At 45.6% G+C, this 25,771-nt stretch overlaps 2 protein-coding genes across 21 annotated transcripts in view; one reads left to right on the forward strand and one right to left on the reverse strand.

Moving 5' to 3' along the window:
* CSGALNACT1 (chondroitin sulfate N-acetylgalactosaminyltransferase 1) overlaps positions 1–2,617 on the forward strand; it is a 318,463-nt gene extending 315,846 nt beyond the window's left edge. For all 14 annotated transcript variants that reach the window (XM_036300305.1, XM_036300299.1, XM_036300302.1 and 11 more), the window contains one exon: positions 688–2,617. In XM_036300305.1, coding sequence (XP_036156198.1) covers positions 688–977 — 290 coding nt within the window. In that variant the 3' untranslated portion in view covers positions 978–2,617. The remainder of the gene's footprint in view (positions 1–687) is intronic.
* A 4,940-nt stretch (positions 2,618–7,557) lies between these two features.
* Positions 7,558–25,771, reverse strand: part of SH2D4A (SH2 domain containing 4A) — a 50,253-nt gene continuing 32,039 nt past the window's right edge. For 6 of the 7 annotated variants that reach the window (XM_036300309.1, XM_036300314.1, XM_036300308.1 and 3 more), the window contains 5 exons: positions 24,464–24,575; positions 22,578–22,779; positions 19,679–19,809; positions 10,388–10,608; positions 7,558–9,937 (listed from right to left, as the gene is read on the reverse strand). In XM_036300309.1, the coding sequence (XP_036156202.1) occupies positions 9,845–9,937; positions 10,388–10,608; positions 19,679–19,809; positions 22,578–22,779; positions 24,464–24,575 (759 nt within the window). In that variant the 3' untranslated portion in view covers positions 7,558–9,844. Of the gene's footprint in view, positions 9,938–10,387; positions 10,609–11,791; positions 11,863–19,678; positions 19,810–22,577; positions 22,780–24,463; positions 24,576–25,771 lie in introns of those variants that run through there. The other variant, XM_036300315.1, reaches the window with a different exon arrangement.

Genomic DNA, 25,771 nt, shown 5'->3' on the forward strand with positions numbered 1-25,771 from the left:
TTTGGTTCTACTTGAGGCACCTTGGACTTTAGGTTAAGAAACAACCTGGGGCATCTCAACCTTGGGTGAGAGTGTAGGGGACCAGTATTCTCCTTGTCCATTCCTACGTGAAACAAGATTATTGGAGTGGAACCCCAGAACCGACTTGGGCTGGTCCCTTCAACACGGGTCGTTTCACCAGCTTTTGGGAAACACTTTAGTCTCCAAAAGGAAGAGTGCTTTTGTGGGGTGTGATTTTTTTTCACACTGAGATCCTGTTTTACTATTTCACACTGCACACCTCTGGTTTATTCCATATGAAGTGGCAGGAGGAGGAGGTCACATTCAAATAGAAACACGGGGATTTTCATCAGGAGGTCTCAGGTTGAAGTTGGGGCGCTTCTGCAGCTCTCAGTTGGAGTCGGGGGTTCATCATTAGCACTGCTGACAGCTCTCGGGGGCGGGCAAATGCTGGGATTCTGTTTGCAGTCTTGTCACCTCTGGGAGTTGGTACTGGCTTCCATGAAAGTCCTCTGTGTTCGAGAATTCTGAGTTCTCTGACACGGATGGACACTCATCATTCGGAGGGGCGGCGAAACACATCTCCCCTAACGGCTTCTTGTCTTCATGCCGTTCTGTGCTTGTGCAGCGCAGGGAAGCGGGAGGTGTGGGCCCGGCATGACTCAGCAGTGTCTTCTCTCCTGACAGGTGGGTTTGACTTGGACATCAAAGGCTGGGGCGGAGAGGATGTGCACCTGTACCGCAAGTACCTCCACAGCAACCTCATAGTGGTGCGGACGCCCGTGCGGGGCCTCTTCCACCTCTGGCACGAGAAGCGCTGTGTGGACGAGCTGACCCCCGAGCAGTACAAGATGTGCATGCAGTCCAAGGCCATGAACGAGGCCTCCCACGGGCAGCTGGGCATGCTGGTCTTCCGGCACGAGATTGAGGCTCACCTTCGCAAGCAGAAGCAGAAGTCAAGCAGCAAAAAAACATGAACTCCCAGGGACACATTGGGGGAGATGTTTTTTTGTTTTTTCCTTTTGCAATTATCCTGACAAGTGGCTGCAACAAGGAAGCGATGTCCATAAAGGGCAAGCTGACTGATTCCTAAGCGACAAAGGGAGCACGCCTCCAATTTCTGCCTGTGCGGTTTTACGCAGCAGGAATTCAAATCTCCCACTTCGCCTGCAGAAGTAGCCCCAACAGAGGAAGGATCCCCTGCAGCGTCTGACGAAGGAGAATGGGTGTGAGGTTGTACGCTTGGCAGTGTGGAGGCCTGTTGCTTTCTGTGCTCATTGCCATATTCATGAGTGAAGACCAGTTTTGTACAAAGTTCATTAGAATGAAAGGCAAACATTTCTCCCCAGCAGAATGATTGTATCAGTAGGACTCTCGCGTCTAGGAACTCTGTGTCTAAAACAAGGCAGGCGAGGAGACTGTAAACTCAGAGATACCCTCATGATGATCCTTGTGAGTATATTAAGCAAAACCAAATGGACTAAAAAAAGAAAAGAAAGAATAACTGTTGCCATTTTCCCCCAAATTATTCAAAAATAATCTCATCTTTTTGGTTGTAGTTTTAACCATCTCCATTTGTTTATTTTATTTAAAAATGCACTTTTCTTTTGCTTAAGAGTTATATTTTGCTTATTTAATGACCCGTTTGTAAGCCTTACTAAAGAGAGCACAAGCTAGCATACACTTTTGCATTTTTTAAGAAGATACTTTTAGATGCATTAGGAGAACTTCCCATTCAGAGCACCAGGTGGATACCCCCATCCGAGGACCTGCGGATGCCGGGCCTGCCAGGCACCGCGTCAGACCTTCAGCACGGGGGAGGCGTGGCGTGGGGCTGCTGAGGACCCAGACATAACCCGACTGTATCTGGAGAGTATTTCCGAAGAGGAGCATCTGAACACTGGAGGGAATTAAAAATATCCTTTTTTTTTTTTTTTTTTTAGCCTCAACAGAAAAGGAAACTCATTCAGACTGGCGGTATCTTGATTTATTTAAAAGTCAGAAAACACATGTTTTTGCAAGGGAGAACTGGGGACTACTTTCTTACCTGTTTAAATAAACCAAAGTACACTGTGTGAACCAAACGCTGTTTCCCAAGCGGGGTGCTCTTCCTGGCTGCCGGCTTCCATGAGAAGAGCTGCGGGGACATGTCTTTTGTGCAAGATCACTCCATCTGCCCGAGTCTCCTGGGATGGGAGGTTTTGCTACATGTTCACCCACCCCCGTCTAGGGGGGAGTAACTTCATTCTTTTTTAAATGAAGCTGTTCTACTCCATCACCAAGACGCTTCTGAAAATTGCATTTTATTACAGTTTCCAACTATTTAAAGAAAATAAATACCGTTAACACTGCGTGGTTTCTACATTCATGTGAAAATTATTTATTTAATAGCCAGCACCAGATGCATGAGCTAATTATCTCTGATTCCTTGTCTTCTGTTTGCCCACAGTCAAGTCATTGTTTAAAAGCTTCAAGAACATTCAAGCTGTTGGTGTGTGGGGGGGAAAAAAAAGAAAAGCATTGTATTGATTTGTACGGGTAGTTCATAACATTTAATTAAAACACAGGGCATGAGTGGAAGGTGGCATTGGACAGCTAATAAAATATGACTTGTGGATATGATTTCTTCTTGGAATAAGAATGCCATGTCTTTAGGTTTTGGAAAAGTTTTTTATGCAGAGACCAGGGTCTCTCAGCTGTGGTGCTGTGGGTAATTGGGTCTAGGCCTCTGTTTGTTGTGGGGCTGTCCTGTGCACTGTGGGGTATTTGGCAGCACCCCTGGCCTCTGCCCACCAGATGTCAGGAGGGTCTCTCACCCAGTCATTGCCAAATGTCCCTGGAGGACAGAGCCACCCCTGGGGGAGAACCACTGGTCTGGGGGTGGGGGAGAGAACCATAATGACAAACCAGGCCCTTAATACAATTTACTTGTCCTTTTTATTAGAAGAAAATGAGAAATGGTTTCCAAGGTGCCTTTAAACTCTGATTGTATTTTATATTTTTACATGTAATGGTGATGCTAGAAATTCGGGGCCCTCTCCCCAGTGGTCTGTAGGGCTTTGTGGGACTGACCTGCACACTCCTACCCGTGTCCTCCCAGGGTCAGGGGATGGGTTTCCAACCAGGCTAGTGGCAGGGAGCAAATGTCTGACCCCAGGGTCAGGCAGGCCTCACCGCCCCTCAGGGAGCAGTCCCAGGCTGCCCCGGGGCTCACCCTCACCGGTTTAAATTGAGTTGTCACAGGTGCCTGAGACAGTGGCTAAGAACTGGGTTTTCAAGTTGCTGATGGTAGCAGAAAAGAAGAGGAAGTCACATAATGTTAAACTATTTTTCTCTTTTTAAATAAAACATTCTCCGGTAAGATAGTTTTATCAAAAGGTAGGAGCCCTCTTGAAGCACATGCAAGCGGGAATCTGTCTGAGTTGGGCTGCTTTACCAAAAATAGCGTAGACTGGCTTGTATAGCAGGTGCTGATTGCTCACGGTTTGGAGGCTGGGAAATCCAAGATCAAGGCACCAGCAGATACGGTGTCAGTGTCTGTGTCTGTGTCCTCGCAGGGCTGAGAGCTCTCCTCTTATAAAGGACATGGGTCCCATCATGGGGGCTCCACCCTCACGACCTAATTGCCTTCCAAAGGCCCCGCCTCCTAATACCATCACATTGGAGAGTCTACGTATACGTTTTGTGGGGGCACATGCAGGCCATAGCAGGACCTCTCTCCAGCCCCTTCCCAGAAGAACTAGCAAAGGCCCCACTAAAACACTGTAATTAGGGGCTTGGACTATAATCTTAGACAGCAAAGGGAGGCAGTAATGAACTTGTGGCTTGAAGGATCCAGTCACAGTACGTCTTCTGAAGGAAGGATGCTGCCAAGGAGGCACTGAGTCTTGGGCTTGTGTTAGTTCCCTTCCCACCCTCTGCATCCTCCCTCTGTTCTTACTAAGCTGCCTAGTAACTCGCCCCAGTCATCTCACTGGAGCTGGGGTCTCTAATATAAACCTCAGGTCTCCTCCAACCAGCAGCCTCATGAGAGCCAATTGTTCGTACCTCTTCCCACTCCTCACTCAGTAATGGCAGGTCGGGAGCTTAAAGTCAACGGTAGTGAGAGCATTTACACCATGGAAATCAGCAAAGGCTACATACACATCAGGCTCCCCCCAGAACCCCACCCTTCACCCCCATCCCCAGCCAGTTCATTGTTTATCAGCACACCACAGATTAAAGGAGTTAGTATGTCTGACGTCCTTAGGACACATCAGGCACGTGGCAGGCATTCTCGCTCAGCTGTTACTATTCAATATCAACTCGGATGCCCAGTGCCTCTCGGTGTAATCAGAGGGCCACTGCGGGCCACACATTGCAGACCATGGACCCCTCGTGTGTGCATTGTTGTCCTTTATTTCTGTCATTCTGAAAACAGTTTCCGTCTGTCAGAAGAAGGGTTGTGAGGAGTATAAGAGACAATGGATAATTCCTCCCTTAAACCCCATGCTCAGTGTTTGGAGTTCATGACCCCCTGGCCAGTGGTCGGCAAACTCACTAGTCAACAGAGCCCAATATCAACAGTACAACGATTGAAATTTCTTTTGAGAGCCAAATTTTTTAAACTATATAGGTAGGTACATAGTTATTAACTTAATTAGGGTACTCCTGAGGCTTAGGAAGGGCCACACTCAAGGGGCCAAAGAGCCGCATGTGGCTCGAGAGCTGCAGTTTGCCGACCATGGCCCTAGGCAGTTGAGAGGCATTCGAGGTTTTTGAAGTAAGGAGCATAGCCAGGCATTTTATGTGCATAATGCCAACCCTCTAAGGTAGGTGACATCATTACTTCCATTCTACAGGTGCAGAAAACCAAGGCTCAGAAATGGCAAAGCACTCACTTAGGGGCCCAGACAGTGGCTGGCTGCAGGCTCACACCATCATCTCAGCTCAGAGGGCCTGAAGGTCTTGGGGAAGGGGGTGGGGGAAGCTTTGGCCTGGCCTGAGTCCTAAGCCTGGCCTCTTGTGCCTGGGTTCCCCACTGTTTCCCTGCTCTCCAGTCCCACCTGCAGAATCCCGTCAATGAAGGAAAGCTTGTTAACAGCCACCCAGGAACACTAGGCAAGCTGGCCCCGCCCCCTCCAGCTGCTGTGTATTAACCCGGTCAGGGCCCTGACGCATTGGAAGCAGGCTTTCCAGCAGGATCCGAAGGCACAAGACTTAAAGACTGTCTTGAGAGCAGGTAGGAAAATTTGCTTTTGGAAAAAGGTTTGACACTGTTGCCAAGAGCGGATAAAGCCTTTGGGCGGTCCCTCAGATGGGTGGGTGTGTCTTACTGCCACACCCATCGAATTTGTGTGATCCCTATCCTGATTAGTTGAATTCAAAGCTGTTTCTACTGGCAGGACTCAGTGCTTTGCTGTTGCTGCCAAAATCTGTGGGGACTGTGCCATTTGGTTGGGGGCTTTGGGTGGTGGTTTCAACACAGCAAATACTCTGTCAGCAGAGGTGCCTTTCAAAGTCTGCATTGCCGTTCCTGCGTGCAGGCCTCTGGAGTGGTCCACCCCGTGCCCCTGGGCTGTGTCTGCCTGTCTGCTTTTCTTAGGGAGGGGGCGCAGGTGGCAGCCTGGGAGGCAGCCAGTGCTGTCTCAGGGCCATCGTGGCCACAGTCAACCCAAGGTTCAGGGAGGGACAGGCCACTTGGTGCGGCCTCTGCCCAGGACTCACCAAATGTCCCTCTGCCTGGCTGGTGGCTGGCTGAGTAGGTAGCCTGTGGCTACAGGCAGTCCCCAGGTGGGATGCATGGCGACTAGACTGACTCTTCATCCACCCGAGAGGGACACCGTAGCTTGATACAGGAGACTACAGTACTACCAGAAGCTTCCTCCACCTCCGCCGCCAATCCCCATTTCCAGCCCCACCACCAGCCCACGACCAAACCACCCTCCAGCTCATGTTTTAAGAACGAGAACAGTAAGTAGCACCTGGCCTGCTAGGATGTTAAACCCCAATGGCAAAGGTTAAGAAAAAAAATTTTTTAGTTTAAAAATAAATTCAAAACAAATAGTAACACCCTCAGATTCAATTCAAAGGAAGGCTGAAGGAAAAGGGTACCTAACTGCTTGTTCTAATTATTAGCCTCAAACGGAGCCACGTGAAAACCACACCTGTAGCCTGAGAGGCTGTCCCAAAGGGTGGGGACTGGCCTGAGTGGGAAGCCTTTCCCAGAGCCCCTCGCGCCATCGACAGCACCCCAAAGATAAGGCGCTGGCCCTGGCCTTTGGTTGTTGAGGATGGTGCAGAGGGGCTCTGGTATAAATGCCCTTGCGTTAGTTTTAGTAGCCTGTCCATGTCCCTTTTCACTTTTTCTCCTTTGTCTTGATCCCTTTTCTTAAATACCCCTGTGTTTTTCCTCTTCTTGGTGTAAGGTTTGAACCTACTCACCCTTCTTGACATTGCTTAGCACTTCTGGTGACGCTGAGGGACAAGGACCTTTCCGTGCATCTTACTGTGGTAGGTAGGGCAGGTGACCAGACCAGGAGCCTCACAGATAGTTGCGGGGGGGGGGGGTCTGCAATGGGGAGATAGCAGCGGGAGCATGTGAATGGCTATAAGGGGAGATGCCGGAATCCAGTTGAGGGAGAGGAGAATCCACACGGTCAGGGAGGAGCATCTGCCACGGTCCCAAGAGGCAGGCAGGCTGGGGTACCTGGGATTGGGGCACATGACAAAACCTGAGGGGAACATCCCAGACCAAGAAACCTTGGGCAGGTAGGTCAGTGCTGGGCTTCTTTTTTAAAAAATATATATATTTTATTGATTTTTTTACAGAGAGGAAAGGAGAGGGATAGAGAGTTAGAAACATCAATGAGAGAGAAATATCGACCAGCTGCCTCCTCCACACCTCCTACTGGGGATGTGCCCGCAACCAAGGTACATGCCCTTGACTGGAATCGAACCTGGGACCTTTCAGTCCGCAGGCCGACGCTCTATCCACTGAGCCAAACCGGTTACAGCTGTTTTTACTGATTTTAGAGAAGTGCTGGGCTTCTTGAGTCAACAGATGGAGGGGACCAGGGCCAGGGTTTGGACGGCGTCACCTTAGGCCATAACTAGGGTCAGACACAGGGAGGCTGGGTCTTACCAGCTGAGCTGGGATGAGCATTCAGGCCTCCTCAACCCATTTAGTTGTAATCAGTTTCTGAATTCTGTAAACCCTTCTCTTTCCCTAAGAATTTCAGGTGCTAGTCCTCACCACCATATCATCAAACACTGGACAGCTTATTCCTTTGAGAGTCAGTAACCAACAGGGTAAAATAGTGCAGAACTCCAATCTGCTTCTCCTTGTAACGGTAGTTTCACCCAGTCATTTCCCGTGTTCTAAGTCTTCCCCCAGTAAGAAGTCACTTGGTGTAGTTATATCTGGACATGACTGTACTTATTTCCTCCAAAAGGATTCTAGGCAGAGGGTGATGCTGGAATCTTATATGTCTTCATAATTATTAGTGACTGTAGGGTACGTTTCTATTCATTCAAGAACCTAAAGATCTCAGAGCTGAATGAACATCATAAAGATCATCTAGTTAAAATCCCTTGTTTTATTTCATTAGAAGTGAAAGGTGAGGTTCAGAGAGGTAAGGGGACCTATCCCGACCACAGAGCTCATGGTGGGAAGAGGCGGGAACAGACGTTCCTGGCTTCCAGCCCGGCATCATCTCTGCAATTCTCTCACGTCATGGTCGCTGAGTCACAGAGAGGAAGCGGAGAGACGCTCTTGACACTAATTGACAGTTGTCTCTCAGACAATAGAAAACACATGCAGCATTTCAAGAAACACATAGCAACTCTCTGTGTTTAAACACTTCCTCATTAAAGTACACATCTCCACCCATGCACACTCGCACATATATATGCATAGACAGGCACATATATATGTGCGAGTGTGCATGGGTGGAGATGTGAAACACATAGCAACTCTCTGTGTTTAAACACTTCCTCATTAAAGTACACATCTCCACCCATGCACACTCGCACATATATATGCACAGACAGGCACATATATATGTGCGAGTGTGCATGGGTGGAGATGTGAACCATGAGCTACTGGTTTTTAAAGAACACCTTCATTCCTAAAAGGCTCCAATTTCTTCTTTGTTCACTTTGTCTTATATACATCATGGAGGGTGTATCCTTCATGTTAGGCAGTTGCTGAAATGGGGGATCTCCCTTCACGTTCGGAAGAGGGAGCCCTCTTTACGGGTTGCATTTTACACTGCCAGCGAGCGCTTTATACAACCAACCACCTCAGGAACAAATGGCCACCACCGTCTGCTTCCTTTAAAACAACGCTGATGCGGGGAGCCGGGCCTGAAGTCTGAGTAGATCTCCATCTACCCAGAGAATGATCTCGGTGACTCCGAGCCTCCTCGGTCAGGCCTCCCCCCTGATGGAGGCTGGGGGTGGGGTGGGGTGCAGTGGGGCAGAAGATTCCTGACTGAGCAATTCTTCGTCCTGAGCTAAGCAGAGCCAATGGGAGGTTCTTCTCATCTCCTGTTTTCCCTTCATTAGGAGGAGGGCGGGGTGCCTGTCTGCAGTTGTACATCTCCCATTTGTATGGTACATAATGCACATCCGGTTCCGTAATTACATAAATGTCTGTATTGGTTTTCTAGGGGTGCCATAAAAACTACCATAAACTCAGTGGCTTAAGACAACAGAAATTTGTTCTGTCATAGTTCTGGAGGATAGAAGTCTGAAATCAAGGTGTCGGCGGGGCGACGTCCCCTTCTAAGGCCTGTCCATGCTGCTCTCCTAGCTCCTGGTGGTTGCCAGTGGTCCTTGGCATCCCTGGGTTGTAACTGCATCACTCCCGTCTCTGCTGTCATCTCGGGGCCTTCTCTCTGCATGCCTCTGTTCCCAGATCCCTCTCTCTTTATAAAGATGCCTGGCATTGATTATGGGGCCCATCCTAGTCCAGGATGACCTCAACTGGCTTACCTCTGCAAAGACCCCATGTCCACATAAGGTCACATTCACAGATATGGAGGGGCTAGGACTTCAAAATATCTTTTGGGGGACACAGTTCAACCCACAAGAAGTAGCATTCACACAGCTCACTATTGTGTTCATGTCAGTCACCACTAACACGTAGGACCTCACGTGTGCACAGACTCCATCGCTGGTGCACTCTGGGTAGAGCCAAGGTAGACGGGCACCGTGTCCTGGCTCTCTGGGATGAGGACACTCACAGACACCAGCTCGCTCTCCTAGTCCACGGTGTTTTTGTCCCTGTTAAGCCCCTCACCCTATACTTTAAACATATTCAACTTACATGCCCGACTTTGTTTTCCTATGTCTCTTACATCCTGGCTCCAATGTGCACAATAAGTGAAGTGTGTTTGGAGAGTCATCTCAGCTGTCAATAAAGCCAGCATGTCACTTCATATAAACAGGCCCTGAGGCTTTTTGAGATGATGCAAAAGGAGAGTGTGGAGATCATGAAAGAGTTCCCATGAGCTACTGGTTTTTAAAGAACACTTTCATTCCTAAAAGGCTCCAATTTCTTCTTTGTTCACTTTGTCTTATATACATCATGGAGGGTGTATCCTTCATGTTAGGCAGTTGCTGAAATGGGGGATCTCCCTTCACGTTCGGAGTGCATACGGTGCAGAGGTGATCTCCTCTAACATCAAACTCCGGCGTTCGTGCAGAAGAGGGATTTCTGTAGGACCCCAAGGGTACTGTTGGCTGGTCAGTACTGGCTCTGCGGCAGGGTCATTTTGGCTTCACGCACAGACGTCCATTTCAGCCGTGTCTGTCCACAGGAAAGCCCAGCCGGGGGCTGCAGGATGACACGTGGGGGCTGTCACTCAAAGAGCTCCAGGTAGTCGGGAGGCTGGTCCCGCTGACCGCAGGGGTACAGGAGGCGCTCCTGCCCCAGGGAGGTTATGGGTTCCTCCTGTGAATCAGAAGGCACAGGTCAGGCTGGGCAGGTTAAGAGAGTAAATAATGATGCCGTGCCACTCCTACCTCTTGAGAACACAGAACTTCCTGCCTACCCTTGATTTACACAAAGCTTTATAGTCTACAATTTCAAAACAGATTTTTCTCATGTGCAAACCTGCACCGAGTTCTAACTGGAGAGTGTTCTCAGATGTGGTCAGTGTAGGCATAGAGATTTTAGCGTCTCCTATATTCTCTGCCCGGTGGGGTCTCCCTGAGTATTTGAGGAGGAACTAGGCTCAGTGATAAAGGAAATGCAATTAAGAATCCTGATGATGGGGAGGAATTATCAAAGACTAATCCCCCATTACTTGTCTCAATCATTTTTCTCATAATTGCCTTCCAGAGCTCGAGCTGCTGCAGGACAGGAATTCACAGAGCAGGTCAAGTCTGTGCATCGTCTCACCCTGTGATACTCCACCAGCTCTGCCAGGGTGGCGTGCTGCAGCTGGTCCGCGCCCAGGAAGCTGTAGGAGTCGGTGGAGGCATCAATGAGGAAGTGTTTGCAGCCGTCCTCAGACAGGTAGGACAGGGCATAGCCCTTGATCCTTTCACTGACTCGGATCAGGAAGCTGCCCGGCACGCATGTGCTCAGTAGTTCATTTGCTCTCGTTAGTGTGAGAATTCCTGTGGGTGAGAAAAGCAGGTGTTTCAGCCAAATCATTTCCAAACCTCTCCTCTGTTACACACAGCTGTGTGGCTCAAGTTCAGTGAACATAAGTATGACTTTAAGTCTGTTTTCGGCATCTAAGAAGAGTCATTCATCTTCTGGTCTTTGGGAACTGGGCAGGGTAGGTTACATAAGCAAATGGATAGTATAAAGGAGAGCGTTTAACCTTCAGAAGAACAAATTTCCACTTATATACCCAGTTATAGCAACATGGGGGTCAGATGGCTTCTGGATCTGGCCAGATCCTTGACAGTCACCCTGGGAGTGTGAGATCTGGAAGGGGCCTTGGAAGTGCTCTCCTCAGTCTACTGATGGATATTGTATGTCCTAGGAACAATCCCATTTGGTCTAGAACAATGGTTCCCAACCAGGGCAGTGCCTGGAACTTGTTGAGAGACATTTGTGGTGGTCATGGGCAGGGAGGGGTGTGGGGCTGTCTTGGCATCCAGTACATAGAGGTGAGGCATACCGCTAAACATCGTACGGTGCCCAGGAGAGCTTCACAGCACAAATAATCAGCCAACTCAACATGTCAATAGTACTGAAGCTGAGAAACCCTGGTCTAGAAGTCAGCAAGTTAGTGACGGATCCAGGACGGATGCAGGTCTACAAAGCCCTCTGCTGTAGCTACTCCTAAATGATGCTCATTGGCATGAAGGAATAAGGGCATACACACACAAACGCACACACATATCTGTCTTCATATATACTCAAAGGAATGAAACTCTTCATATATATGAATACACACACATACACACACAGGGACTACCCATTTGTATGTGTGCTTGTGTATTTATCTTCATATGTAAATAGCTGCATATATATCTTCATATTTTTTTCATATATCTATACTTTAGATGCCTCATGAATTCACACTAACTCAAACCAGACTTTTCCCAAAGGCTCAAACTCATGAGGTTTGACTCATATTCAAGATTTCCTTTTATTCCTATTGTAATTCTTCAGTTGAATCAATGTTAAAGTATATAGAAAGTGCACAAACACATCTTGGGGAGATGGTGAGGTGGAGGAAAGGGCAGCATTCTCCTCGTGTTCTGTTTTTTAGCAGACTTATGCTCTTGCCTTCTCCCATTCCACACTGATACTCAGCATCTCATCATTAGGAAAATAAAAGCACACCTCCTGGTGAAAAGGAAGTGGATTATCACAGCCCTTTAGTCTTGTTGGTAAAGTTAATTGAGACTTGAATCCTAATTATCCAGAGAAAAACATAAAATAAAAACATTTCTATTATTTTTTTTGTAAGTAGACCTTTAATAAAGGGAGGATTTAAGAAATTGCCTGTTGGATGATTATTAGTATTTGCGGTGTGAAGCTCACCCAGCCAACACCAACCAGCCAGCCTTTCTTGTGCCTTCTCTTCTGCCATGCACCACTCCCAACACCCAGCCTGTACCTTATAATGTGTTCATGAGATTCAACCCCAGTGAGATGCTGGGGTAAGAACTGGGGGTGGTAAAAAGCCTGGCAGCACCCCTCCCCCCTCCCACCCCACCCCCAGGTAGGAAATGTCCCTGGAACAGAAGATTCAAGGCCTCCCTTCCAGGGCCCCCAGCCCCACTGCACTCATGCCCGGCAGGGCTGGTGATGCCTGTGCCTGGTCCCCATCACGTCTGATCACCTCTCCACCCTTTCCCTGCTAAGACCGAGCCACTGGAAACTGTAGGTACTACAGATACTGAGTGAGCCTCTTGGGTCAGCTCCTGCACTGTCCACGTTGGGTGCTCAAATGATACCTGTCTAAGCTCCCACAGATATGGGCTGCTGCTTCTGTTGGCCAGTTTTACCTTCCTGAACACACCCAGTCTCGCTGATAAATTACAGATGACGACGATAAGCTGAAACAAGGCAAGAGGTAACCAGCCAGCCCAGGGATCGCACATGACGACTCTGGACTTGACTGCCTCTGAAACCAGGGATCTGTCACTGACACTGAAAACTCCCCTCAGAGCTGATAAATCGGAGTGAAGGAGAAGCAGCATTCTGGAAAAAGATTTCTCTCCCTTCCCCGACTTCCTGACTCACTCTGAAATCCCAAGCGGCTTCAACAGATGGCGCAGATGTTATACTTTATAACATGATGTTCTACAGATGGATTCGGATTCCTAAACCTGGGTTAAGGTCAAACTGCTCCTAAACTCAGGTCATACAGTAGCTGTAAATCAAACTGCCCGAAGTCCCTGCATCTGTAATTATTGCCCATTATGCACAGATCTTGGCACCATCTAATCTCCAGAGACACCAGAACACAATACAACGATTCTCTGGCAAAGGACAGGTCATAACCGAGACTCCTTGCACACAGGGGAACTGATGGCAGGTCCAGAAGGGAAGTGCTATTGAAACAAGGCTTCGTCCTCTTCGCTTTAAGCAGGATTCTTATTCCTGAAAAGCACAGCCTCTTGGTGCATCGGATGATAAAAGCTGATAGCCAGTTTGTCATAATTCCATCGGGGCATTGGGTGCACCCAGGGAGGCCGGGCTGTGGTTACTGCCAAGCAGTGAGCTCTGTGTGCCCACAAAGGGAGCTCTTGAAGGCAAAGCCAAAATCCAGTGTCAGATATTAATCACCAGGGACTCGAGCAATCTCCTCAGTATTTTTCATCCCATGATTTGCCTGGGTACGACTGAGAGTCCAGACGCAGCGGTCTCCCTCCAGCCATCGAGGCCGAGACCTGCAGGCCACCTCCCCCTGACCAGCTCTCTCCTCGCATCTTACAAAACCAGAACCTAACGGAGGTCACAGGAGGATTTCTGTGCTGGTGAAAAGGGGGCAATTTAAAAAGCTTTCTTTTGCTTCACCAGTTTTTGAAATGACCCAGCTCTCCCAGCAGCAGTCTATTTAGAGCTGAATCCAGGCGGGGTGTGGCAGAACTGCAGCGTCCAGAAGAAAGCAGGTGTCTCCATGGGGAGCTTACTGACAGCTCCTGGCTTTCAAGAGCCTGGGGCAGGAGCTAACACTCCTGGAAGCCTGGTCGTAACAGGGAGGGTTGAGAGGGAGCAGAGAGAAATGCCCACTCCTCTCTGCATGAGGCCCAGGTACTCTCTAGGACAGTACTACCCAACAGGATTTTCTGTGATGATGGAATCGTGTCTGTGCTGTCCATGGGTAGCCACTAGCCACGTGTGGCCATGGAGCCCCTGAAATGTGGCCAGTGTGACTAAGGGACTTAACTTTTCATTTTATTTAATTTTAATTCATTTTGATGTAAAGAGCTACATAGGGCTAATGGCTACCATATTGAACAGCACAGCTCTAAAGCCCTTGGGAGTGAAGGTGGGCTCCATAACAGGCCCAGGAGAATTACTTTTTGCACAGAAAAGGTTAAATAGACCCGAGAGACCTGAAATAACTCGGACATGCTGTGGCTTTGAAGTTAAATAGATCTGGACCTGACTATTGACTTTGCCACAACTAGTGGTAGAAGCCTGGAGAAGAACTCAATATCTTCTTACTCTATAAAATGGGAATAAAAATTATCTCCTTTAGCCCAGCCTGTGTGGCTTGATTCCTGGTCAAGGCACATGCCCAGGTTGTAGGCTTGATCCCCAGTAGGGAGCATGCAGGAGGCAGGCAAACAATGATTCTCATCAATGATGTTTCATCTCTCTGTCCTCTCCCTTCCTCTTTGAAATCAATAAAAATATATTCTAAAAAAATTACCTCCTTTAAAAGCGTTCAATATAATGCTTGGCACACATTAGGATCTCAAAAAAATTATAGCTCCAACAAAATCTCTGGCAGACAATTAGAATCACTAAGTATTACTGGATTCAAGCTAAATATATAAAAACATAATTTCCTTACACCTACAACTACCAATTATGTGGTTTTAAAAATCCCATTCAAAATAGAAATAATTACAAATACACAGCACTAAATCTAGCTTGCTTTTTTGTAAAAGATACTTGTTCTGCATGGGGAATTTACTTAACAATTTTAAATAAATATAAGGAGAGATTTACCATGTTCTTGGATGAAAAGAATACATAACATAAGATGGCAATTATCTCTTTAAATTAATGTACACATTCAATGTAATTCCACTCAAAATTTCAACAAAGGTTTGAAAACTTGACATATTTCACTAAAAGCCGTGTGAGTAAATAAAGGGGTCATTAAGACAATTTCAGAGAAGCAGGACATAGAGACTTATTAGTAATCCCCACATACAGTATCTTGGCATACAACAGAGATCGCATTGTAACTCAGTGGAGAAAAGAAGGGCTATTTAATGAATGATGTTGGGACAACTGGCCACTTTCTATGCAAAGGAATAAATTAGGATTCTACACCAAATATCATATACAAAATAAATTACAGGTGGATTGTGTATTATGCCACAAGTAAAAGCCATAAAGGAAAAACAGCTAAACTCAACCTCACTGAAGTATAAAACTTCGATGCTTCAAAATGTGCCCAAAAGTTAAAAGACAAATCACAGACTAGGAGATGAATGAGCAAGAAGGAAATCTGCCAGTGGTCAGCCTTTGGCCTCAAGCTGCCAGTCTTCCCCGAGTCTCCAGCCTGCTTGCCTATCCAGCAGATTTGGGACCCAGTGAGCCTCCACAGTCATATGAGCCAGTTTCTTAAGAAGTGGCCCTGAGAAGAGCAACTACAAAGGCCCTTAGGAAGGGACAAGTGTGGTGTGTCAGCCTCAGAAGTGACACATATGGTGCAGAGCAGTGAGCAAGGTAGGAGAAGCAATTTGAGATGAGTCTGAAATAGTTGTCGGGGGCAGAACAGGTAGGCTCTTGTGGTCCATAAGGAGGAGCTTGGGTTTCACTGTAATTGAAGTTTGACTACGTGGAGGATTGGGGGGCCGCAGAAGAAAGATGGAGACTGGTTAGGAGGCTGATATAAGAGGCCAGATGAGGGACTGACATAGATAATCCTTGTTATTCACATGATAAAGTTCAGAACTCTTTGCCTTTGAAGGATCTGGGCAAGATACACCGCAGTATTCCCAGCAGTCCTCCTAAATGACTATGAGTACAAGATGTCCAAATTAACTAACATTAATTTGTAGAATATATTTTTTTAAAAATCAGAAAAATACCAGCTACAAAATTCCTTCACAAGGCCTTCTGCCCAAACTGCTGGGGCTTCCATGTGTTCTTCAGGATCCTGTGCTTGCACATTGTAGTGAGCTGGGCTATGAATCTGCAGGGAGGACCTTCCCCTGAGGCAGGTGGAAAAAGTGTCCAGGGAAGGAATGAGTGCATCTGACCTGGAATTAGGTCCCTGGTCTCCAACACACTCCCTGAAGCAGCCAAGAGATGGCCAGCAGGTTTCTGCATTATTCCATCTGGGTCCCAACACCCAACTGATCCACGTGAGAGTTAGAAACTGCTGTAAGGAAAACTAACAAAATACGAAAAAGAACTTGAGAATCTTTCCCATGTGTTCTGCCCCACGTGCCACATCACCAGTGGGACCAGAAGTCCAGTGAAACGTGGGATCAATGGTCTGTAAAAAAAAAAAACTTTAGTTTTTGCTGAGGGAGACGTAGATGGGGGGAGTCTTTGCATATTCCAGGATCTCGCTTGATCATGGGATTTTTCATCAAGATCCTACATCTAGGAGTTCAGAGGCAATGCCCATTTCACCAACTACAAAACTGGCATCACAGCACAGAGTATGCACCCATGGCAGGATATTGCCAAGCCGTACACCATTTTGCTTCATTATGACCCCCAAGTAGCAAAGGAGAAGTGAGACAGAGATCTGTGCTCTCTGCTCTTCTCTTCCACTGCACTGGATGTTAGGGCTCCTTGGGATTTTGTCCTGGGTCTTCTATCATTATTCTCAACTCAACTGCTGGAAACATCTCATCCCTCGTGCTTTTAGTTATGTGCTGTCCACTCCAATCTGTTATCTCTAGCACTGATCCATTAATCTGCCAAATGGATATTTTCACGTCTGTCCCAAAGACATTTCAAACTCATTTTATCCCAAATGAGCTCATTATCTTCCCTCTTCTCCCCTTCCCTACGTTTCCTCAGACTCCTATGTCCCTTCTCTCATTTGACAGCAAGCCCCCTTCCACTCAGCCCCACAAGCCAGTGACCCAGTATCCTCATTTCCCTTGTCCTCTCTGACCCATGCCTACCCTTACCTAAAGCTACTTAAGAGAAAAGGGTGAAAGCATGAACTTCTATGGGGTGAAAAGTTAGGTGACTGAAGCAATAACTTGGGAAGGGTAACTTATGACAATGAAAGGAAGATGGTAAGCCAATAAAGGAGAGTTTCTATTCCAATATTTCCAAACAGGGTTCCTTATAAATAATCATACTTCAAAAAGATAAGCCATGATCCATCTTTATCACAGAAATATGTGAAATTTGTCTTCCTGAAACTGAAGACAATGACTTATAGTGACTACATGGTTTTGTATTTATTATACTTACACATATTTTATTGTATATTTTATTTATTTTGCTTATGCCATGATAAATATTTGTATGAATGAAAATAAGTCAATAACAAAGCAACTAATAAGTTTTTATCCTTAGTTTCCATTGTTCTAGGAGATGTCTTGGTAAACATACTGCTTTGAGTTATGTCTGATATTTTGCTGCCTATGGGTTCTTCTAAGATTTTTATGGTTTCCTGTCTTACATTTAAGTCTTCTATCCATTTGAGTTTACTTTTGTGTATAGTGTAAGTTGGTGGTCTAGTTTCATTTTTTTGCATGTATCTGTCCAATTTTCCCAATGCCATTTATTGAAGAGACTATCTTGACTCTATTGCATGCTCTTGCCTCCTTTGTCAAATATTAATTGAGCATAATGGCTTGGGTCAATTTCTGGGTTCTCTGTTCTGTTCCATTAGTCTACATATCTGTTCTTGTGCCAGTACAAGGCCATTTAGAGAACAGTGGCATTGTAATATGGTTTGATATCTGGTATTGTGATCCCTCTGCCTTTTTCTTTTTTCTCAAGATTTACCTGGATATTTGGTGTGTGTTTTTTTCATTCCATATACATTTTTGGAGAATTCTAGGTCTGTGAAATATGCCATTGATATTTTAATAGGGATTGCATCGAATCTGTAGATTGCTTTGGGTAGTATGGACATTTTAAGGATGTTGATTCTACCAATCCATGAACATGGTATGTTCTTCCATCTGTTTATATCTACCTCTATCTCTTTTTTCAATGTCTTGTAGTTTTCTGAGTACAGGTCTTTTACCTCCTTAGTTAAGTTTATTCCTAGGTATCTTAACATCATACTCAATGGGCCAAAGCTAAAACCATATCCCCTAAGAAGAGGAACAAGACAGGGATGCCCACTTTCACCACTCCTATTTGACATAGTATTGGAAGTGCCAGCCATAGCAATCAGACAAGTAGAAGAAATAAAAGGTATCCAAATTGGAAAAGAAGAAGTAATACTGTCATTATTCGCAGATGAGATGATATTGTGCAACTAATAAGTTTTCATGTGTAAAACTCAAGAGTCTTATTTTTAAACCAAAGTTCTAGCTGGATTTTTAGTCCAACTGTGTCCCAGGTTTTAGCAAATAGTTTTAAATAGAGCTGCCTGTTAAAGTACCAGGATTTTTCATAACATCAACCGACATTTTCATTTTCTCACTCCCTGCTGTTAAACCACCACCCTTATCGTTGGGGATAAGGGCATCTTCTTCCCAGTGACATAGAAACTACATAGTGGCTGATTTCCTCAGTTCTTATCTTAAAAAGGAAAATTAAAAAATGCAATTTGAGACAAGTGGTGATAGCCAGGACAAATAGGTAACTGACCCGTGTTTTATCTATCTTTTGATGCTATCTTTCTCCCAATTTCTTTAAGAAAAATGGGAAGGAAGGAGGTTTACGACCTGGTCCTGGGAGGGAGGGGAGCTCATTTGGGAAGGGACACTTCCGAAAGCCTGAATCGCCAAGAACAAGTGTTTTCCAGGTTACAGCCAGCTCTGCTGTAATGTTCTAACTGCAAAAGCAGCACTTCAGCAGAAAGCCTACCACAAACAATTGTGTTTTTTTTGGAAGAGTTTGCCTGTTATATATTTGGGAGCTTAGTTTGTAGACATATTTATGTGTGAGATGATGCTACTTAAAAGAGAGAGGCATTAACATCATTCCAACCAAGATTGCCTTCAGGACAAACCTGCTCTGTGAGAGCACTTTGTTTTTGTTTAAAGTATTTTTATTGTAGATAGAGCCACTTGGTCCAGTTTAACCACAGACTTATGAGGCCAAACGAGGCAAACAACAACAACAACAACAACAAAACACAACCAACAGAAACAACAACAAAAAGAAACAAAAACAACACTTCCTTTCTTTGAAGTCCAAGAAACTGAGAGGTCAGTGAAATGTGAGCTGTGTAGACAGGGACTTGAATTAATCAAGTTTCTTGGGTCAAATAAAGAAATAGTTTATTAGCCAATATCTGCTCAGGTTCCAACGAACCCACTGTGCAACCTTCACTACGTATGACTGGAAACAAAGATCAAAAGCACAGAATTTTTAAGTTAAAGATCACAATTCCTTCATGTAACAGAAGAGGAAAATGAGGCTCAGATAAGCTGATTTGCTGTGGAGAAGGAAGACAGTTTGCTCAAGGTCACTCAACTAGTTATTGGACCGCTGACTTTCTTGGTGCCCCACCCATGTCCTGCCCACCATGCCCAAGGACCAGCTCAGACTCCCTCCGTGGACGGAAGGCGGTGCCCTTTGATGGGAATTACAGTCAAGAGCCCTGGCACTGCTCTCTCCACCCACCTGGAGGAGTTTTATCTGTGGTGATGAATTAACCTACGGTGCGTGCAGCGACCACCACTGCTTTCCTGCTTTTTCTAAATAGCCATGAGAATGTCGCTCACTGAGAAACTTTTGAAAAAACTGCCTTGAGAAGATAACTTCAAAGACTTCTTGGGCAGCCCAAACAAAAGGAAGCCTGTACTCTTCTTGCCTTGCCGGCGGGTCAGCACTTCTATCCACCCTCAGAGGAGGTGCCGCCGAAGGGCCTTCCGCACTCACCGTGGAACCAGGGGGCTATGGTGTCGGAGGTCTTCTCGTAGCCAGCTCGCAGGGGCAGCTGCTCCTCCTTAAACCATCGGATGATGTCCTCCTGGGCAGCGCTGGGTGCTGTCCTTGTCACTGCCTGATTTCTGTTATTTATAGAACCATTTATCAAGTTAGACTTATCTACTTTAAAAATAATGCCTTCAAAAACGTATATACAGAGCGGGACAAAAGTAGGTTTACAGTTGTAAGTATGCAAAAGAGAGTATATTCTTATATTCTTATTTATTAATTAATTGTATTATTTTCCAATGAACAACTGTTAACTTTTGCTTGGGGTGGGGGGAGAAAGAGAGAGACAGGAGAATTATAGACATTTAAAGATATAATCACATGGGCTGAGCTAATGGGAGGTTGGACACCTGCACACCGTGCCAAACTCCTCAAGAACAGAAAATAAGTCTGTCTCGTGTCCTTCTAGCTCCACAGGGCTAGTCTTGGGTATGCACTACTGCTGTGTTAACACATGGATTTTAATTTATTTTTAGTATGAATTAGAAGCTCCATTAACTCCTGATTAAAACTTGAGAAAATAAACATTAAAAAGTAAAATGCAGCCCAGCACTGTTTTCCTAGAGAGCATGCTCTTGCAAACACAATAAAGCAAATGCAATAAAACAAGCTTCTTTCCTAACATTTTCATTATTCGATTTTCTCTTCTTTCTCTATCCACTCACCTCCCCTACTTGGTTTCTCCTCAAACACACTTGGAAGAGTTTTAGTTCTGTTAAAAGACAGCCTGAGAAATACAAAGTTAAAGGGAGAAGAGTGTTTTGAGATTGGGAAGAGAAAGTCGAAGCCTTTGGAAATCAATTGGGTAATAGCAGAACCGAAGTTCCATTACAAAAGTACCATTGCAATGTAATCCACATATTCCAAGTGCCACACAACAGCCCACTATTTGAACAGATTTCCATGTAAAAACAACAACAACTAGTTTGGACGAACTACTGGAATGTCCTTTCATGGTAAATTAACGTTATGGCTCTTTATACTTTTATGGTAACATATGCTACCATGAGTTATATGTGACATATATATCAGATGGACATACATGCATATACATATGCATCTATATACATACAGAACATTTAGAAGAGCCTATAATATTTGACTTTCCTGGAAGCAGACACTGTGTCACTTGAAAATACATAAATTTTCTTACTAGCTTTCAAATTAGTTTTATTTTCCTTGAGGAATCTTTGAAGATCAAGGGAAAACTCCAAGGATAGCCGACCTCCGTGATGATTTCCTGGGCTGGCTCCTAGGTGACCTCCGTCACCACTGTTTAAAGTGCCAGCCCTAAAACCATCCAGTCTGGCTGCCGTACAGGAAGCGTTTCATACAAGTGTCTTAAGTTGGAAAGAATGAGCTAAATGAGCACAGCTTAAGACAAGAATTGCCCCTCAGTAAAGGCCACCTTCGTGGCTGTCAATCACACACACTGTGCTCTAAAAATATTGCGGGCGAGGGCACAGGTATTTCTCCCGCCTGGGTAAAGCCTGGAGAACAGAGGCGGGTACTCGCCTCCCGCCGGGGTCCGTGGCCAATGCTCCCAGACCAGCTCAGGTGCTGGCCCGGGCCCCGCAGGAGCTCACGTCTGTGTAACTTGGTCACAAAACTGCCGGGAGACCTGCTTCCTGATTACCTTCCTGGCTTTGTTGCCCATAAGAAAAAAGTCGTTCCCCAAACTGTCACTTTGTAGAAGATGGTCATTTAGTCCCAAAATGGCCCTTCCCCATTGAGTGAGCAGAAATAATTATATAGGAAAAGGTCCACCTCATGTTACCCCTGAGGTCACACCTTACCAGGGAAAAACCTTGCCGAAAACTACTGACTCCAAGCGAAGGGAAACTTTGTTTTTTTATTTTTCCACCCTCACAACTGAGGAGCATTTTCAGTTTTTATTTCCGAAGGCAAGGCTTTATAGAAAGTCCTGTTTCATTCAGTCAATATTTGGTTTCTCCTGGTTATTTTGCATGCCATCTTTCTATATATTAGAATATAAAACAAACATGTATCAGTAACCAGGAGAAAATAATTTTATAATTGGTTTCTGCTGTGATTTTGATGGCACTTTTTCTTTAGGAATTGTTTTGCCTCACCCAGGAGGCAAAAGTACCATCGTCAGCAATCAAAGAGTTCATTCGAAGAGTTCATCCAAGCCCTAGTCGGCTTGGATCAGTGGATAGAGCATCAGCCTGCAGACTGAAGGGTCCCAGGTTCAATTCCGGCCAAGGGCACATGCCTGGGTTGCAGGCTCGAACCCCAGTAGGGGGTGTGCAGGAGGCGGCCGATCAATGATTCTCTCTCATTATTGATGTTTCTATCTCTCTCTCCTTCTCCCTTCCTCTCTGAAATCAATAAAGAAATATATATTTTTTTTAAAGTTGGGTATCAAAGAGTTCATCCAAATTCTTAACATGTGAGGCTACCTACGTACTCCAGAGTGAGAATTACCACCAAACCTTGATCCTGAGCAATGAAAATGGCTCTACCGACAACATGCAAGTTAGCAAGCCCTTAGGTCCCTACTCTGATGTTCTTTTGCTACTAAGAGCGATATTGGCAATCGATGGAACTGTAGTTGTCTCCTCCTGTCCCTTCACTGGCTCACTCGCTGCCACCAGGTGGGGATGGCTGGTGGCACAGGAAGTTAGCGAATTCGAGGTGCATCTTCACCAAGTTACTGGGTATGTTAGTTATGACAACTGTGGATGTTTTAGAGATAAGAAGGGGAGGAGTGCCAGACCAGGCATCTCAGGAAGACAGGCTTAGAGGAGAGGAGAGGCTGAACTGGGTTACTCAGCTCATTTCCACCCTTATCCTTAAAGCCATCGGCGTGGCCTCTCACCTGAAAGGCTTGGGAGGGTATTCCGCTGGGTTCAGGAATTTTGGCTTGGGTGGAAGGGGGGGTCTCTTTGGTTTCAGAGGGACACTGGAGGGGCTCTGCAGTCCCTCACTGCTCCTTCCGTTCTGGGATAACCTCTTGTAGTCTTCCCGTGCCTGCTTAGCCAAGGAGCGTCTCTTCTCATCAGCTGCTTTGGATTTTCGCACTAGAAAGACAAAAGGTCTGAGAAAGCCCCTCGCCAACCCCCAGAGAAGGTTGGAAGAATCAGCATCACAGCTGGAGAGCAGATTCTGGCGTCTGCGGATAACAATGAGCAATCATGACCACCGCCTATTATCCAGACAGTCGGGGCTTGCGCATTCACCACTGCCTGGTGCTCAGTGCAGAATTCCTCTTTATGTGGGAGTTCGGGGACTTTCTGAGAGAGAGAAAGAGAAGGAAGAGGAGGAGGAAGGGACAAGACAGAAATGTGGAACCCTTGGTTGGAGAATTTCCTGCAGGTGGCAAGCCTGTGATGAGTCACAGCCCGAGTGAGAATTCCAGTTGGCAGAGGGTCTTTGAATAATAAGAGGCGATAAACCCTTCACACAAATAAGAGTTCGGGATGTCACACGTGCTCTGAGTCCTGAGCAAAAATCAAGCTGTCAGGAAGTCGTCAGTGGCTCAGGCTGTGCTGAGGGTGGTCGGGCAGGGCGGTTCACCACCAGCCACAGGCGGAGCCCACAGTGAGCTGAGCCTGTCAGCCCATAAAGTAAAGTGATTCTGACCACAGACCATCATAAAGTGGGTTGGTACACATAAAAGCACCCCAAGGCTGCCTCTCCCTATTGCTCTGTAAATAGAGGGTTTATTGTTTTACTTTGCTTTTGTTTAGCAACATAGTATTACAGGACTGTAATGCAGGATATAACAATAATTTTTCTTGAGTATATTTACATTTCAGGCATCAGTAGTCAAATCCTGTTATGTTTGACTTCAAAGAGATGCCCAAGATGTTCCATTAGGCTAGGATTTCACCACACACAAGTGATTGGCTCTTGCAAATGTTTTCATTTCACGAAAATTGTCCTTTGAAGGGTGTTCCTTGTAATGGAACTGAAGATCGATTCAGGATTCTCAGCCTCTTGCAAACACTGCCACCCTCTTCCTCCAGCTGCCACAGGGCCGCTCTGGCAGTTCAGGCTTCTGTGTGAGTCCAGTGGAAACCCTAGTCCCATTTCAAACCTGAATTCGCCAGGCATCCTCCGCACCTCTGCTCTGCCCTCACCTGCTCTGACTTCTTCCCGGGGGGTGAGGGTGTGGGGGTGTGGGGGGGTTACCTCTGGCCGTGCTAATTCAAAAAGGTGTCAGGGTCAGTCATAGGCTTGGGAAGGATGCTAAGACATCCAGCCTGTTTCTCCTGTGCACTTCTGATTACAAAGTTAAGATGTATTCACTGTGGAAAATTTAGAAAATCACAGAATAACAACAAGAAGAATTCAAGTAAGTAATCTTGGAGCCCACCTCTCAAATGTTAACACGTTAAAGAGCCTTCCAGTTCTTTTCCTTTAGATACTTAGACATCTGAAAATAGAGGTATCTTGCATACTATTCTATAATGCTTTTTTCTTCTCCAAGCTAAAAATATATAAACATATTCCAAGGTCATAAAATGCTTTTTGGAAACCTGTTTATTTTCTTTTCATAGCTACACAGCATCCTATCAGGTAGACAGGTCATCATTTTGATGGCCCAAAGATGAATCGAGCACCTTTTTGCCATTCGACAATGGCTCGTAAGCCTTTCAGTAATAATTTTAAAACGTCTCTCAGTGACCTCTTTCAGTGCTTTGCAGATTGGTCATTTCATTTCGTGAACCAATCGGCTTTGAGAGGCCTCTGGGTACTCACAAGATGCCTGCCACTCCGAATCTTCCTTCCAGCTCTTATAAATCTGCTTGGTTCTTTCTTCATCTACTTGTTTTATTTCTTCATCTTGTGTTTTCTTCGTGGATTCTTTCTTCTGATTAAAAAAAACCAGAAACAAGCACTAGTGAGTAAGTGTGGCAGTTTCCCTCTAAGAGGAGGCCTCTAGGCCCCTGACTCCTGTCTAATGCCCCTGGCCCCAGGAGGCCATGGAGCACTGCGGGGAGAGCAGGTGCCCGCCGCACCTGGAGCCGGCTCCTGCCATCTGATTGCACATCTCCACTGCTGGGTACCAAACCTCTCTCAGGCTGGTTTCCCCAGAGACAAATTAGCAAATTCAGAATATTTCCTAGGGTTTTAGTGAGGGGTAAATAATTTTTTTAAAAGTGCCTAACTCAGTGTGTAACGGATAGTAAGAATTCCATAAATATTCCTTTTTCTGAGACATAGCACTTATCTGCTTTAAATGGAGTCCCCTGAAGTAGAGTGCAAATAGCATTTTATGGCCGCAGGTTAAACATTACGATTGCTGATGGCTCCACGGAATAATGGCACCTTCCTACAGCCGTCTCAGCTGTTCTCCACGGGCCCTCGAACCTTGTGTCTGAAAACATGCTGCTTGCACATGGTTTAGGTGACTCAAAGGGGATGTTTTTTTGTTCTAAAAAAATGAGTCAGATATTTTTAAAAAAACATCCTCTTTGAGAATGGGAAATATAAAATAAGAAACATGGAAAATATAGGAAAGAAACACAAGTCTTCCCTTAAAAAGGAATTCGGGTTTTTTTGTGGTAAAATATATGTAAGATAAAGTTTACCATCTTAACCACTTTTAAGTGTACAGGTCTGTAGCATTAGGAACATTCAAGGGAATTAGTTTTTAACTAAAGAGAGACTAGCACATCAAATCACTGAGGCCTAACTGTACTGTGTTCATTTGGATCCAGCCTCTGAGGACTCCTAAGAAAACTGGATTTACAACTTGGCGCACTAAAGGAAAGCCATGGTTCGCTAAGGAAGGACACGAACTGAGAGGGAAGGGGAGGTTGTTTCATTCTCCATCGCAAAAATGACAGCGGTGTTTTTCCTCTGTGTTTTCCTATAGAAAGGTAAAGGCTTTCTTGCTATGAAATTATTTCACTGGAATTAAAACCGAAACCTTGATGTTGTGAAACCTGTTTTTAATTATTGTGAGAAGTCATAAATCACAGTTGATGTAAAAGTTGATAATTCATAAATTGTACTTCACCTCAAATATAACTAAACTTTTGTTTATTTACTGTTTTCATTTTT

Source organism: Myotis myotis, unplaced genomic scaffold (assembly GCF_014108235.1).
Source record: "Myotis myotis isolate mMyoMyo1 unplaced genomic scaffold, mMyoMyo1.p scaffold_m19_p_3, whole genome shotgun sequence".
Taxonomy (NCBI): Eukaryota; Metazoa; Chordata; class Mammalia; order Chiroptera; family Vespertilionidae; genus Myotis; species Myotis myotis.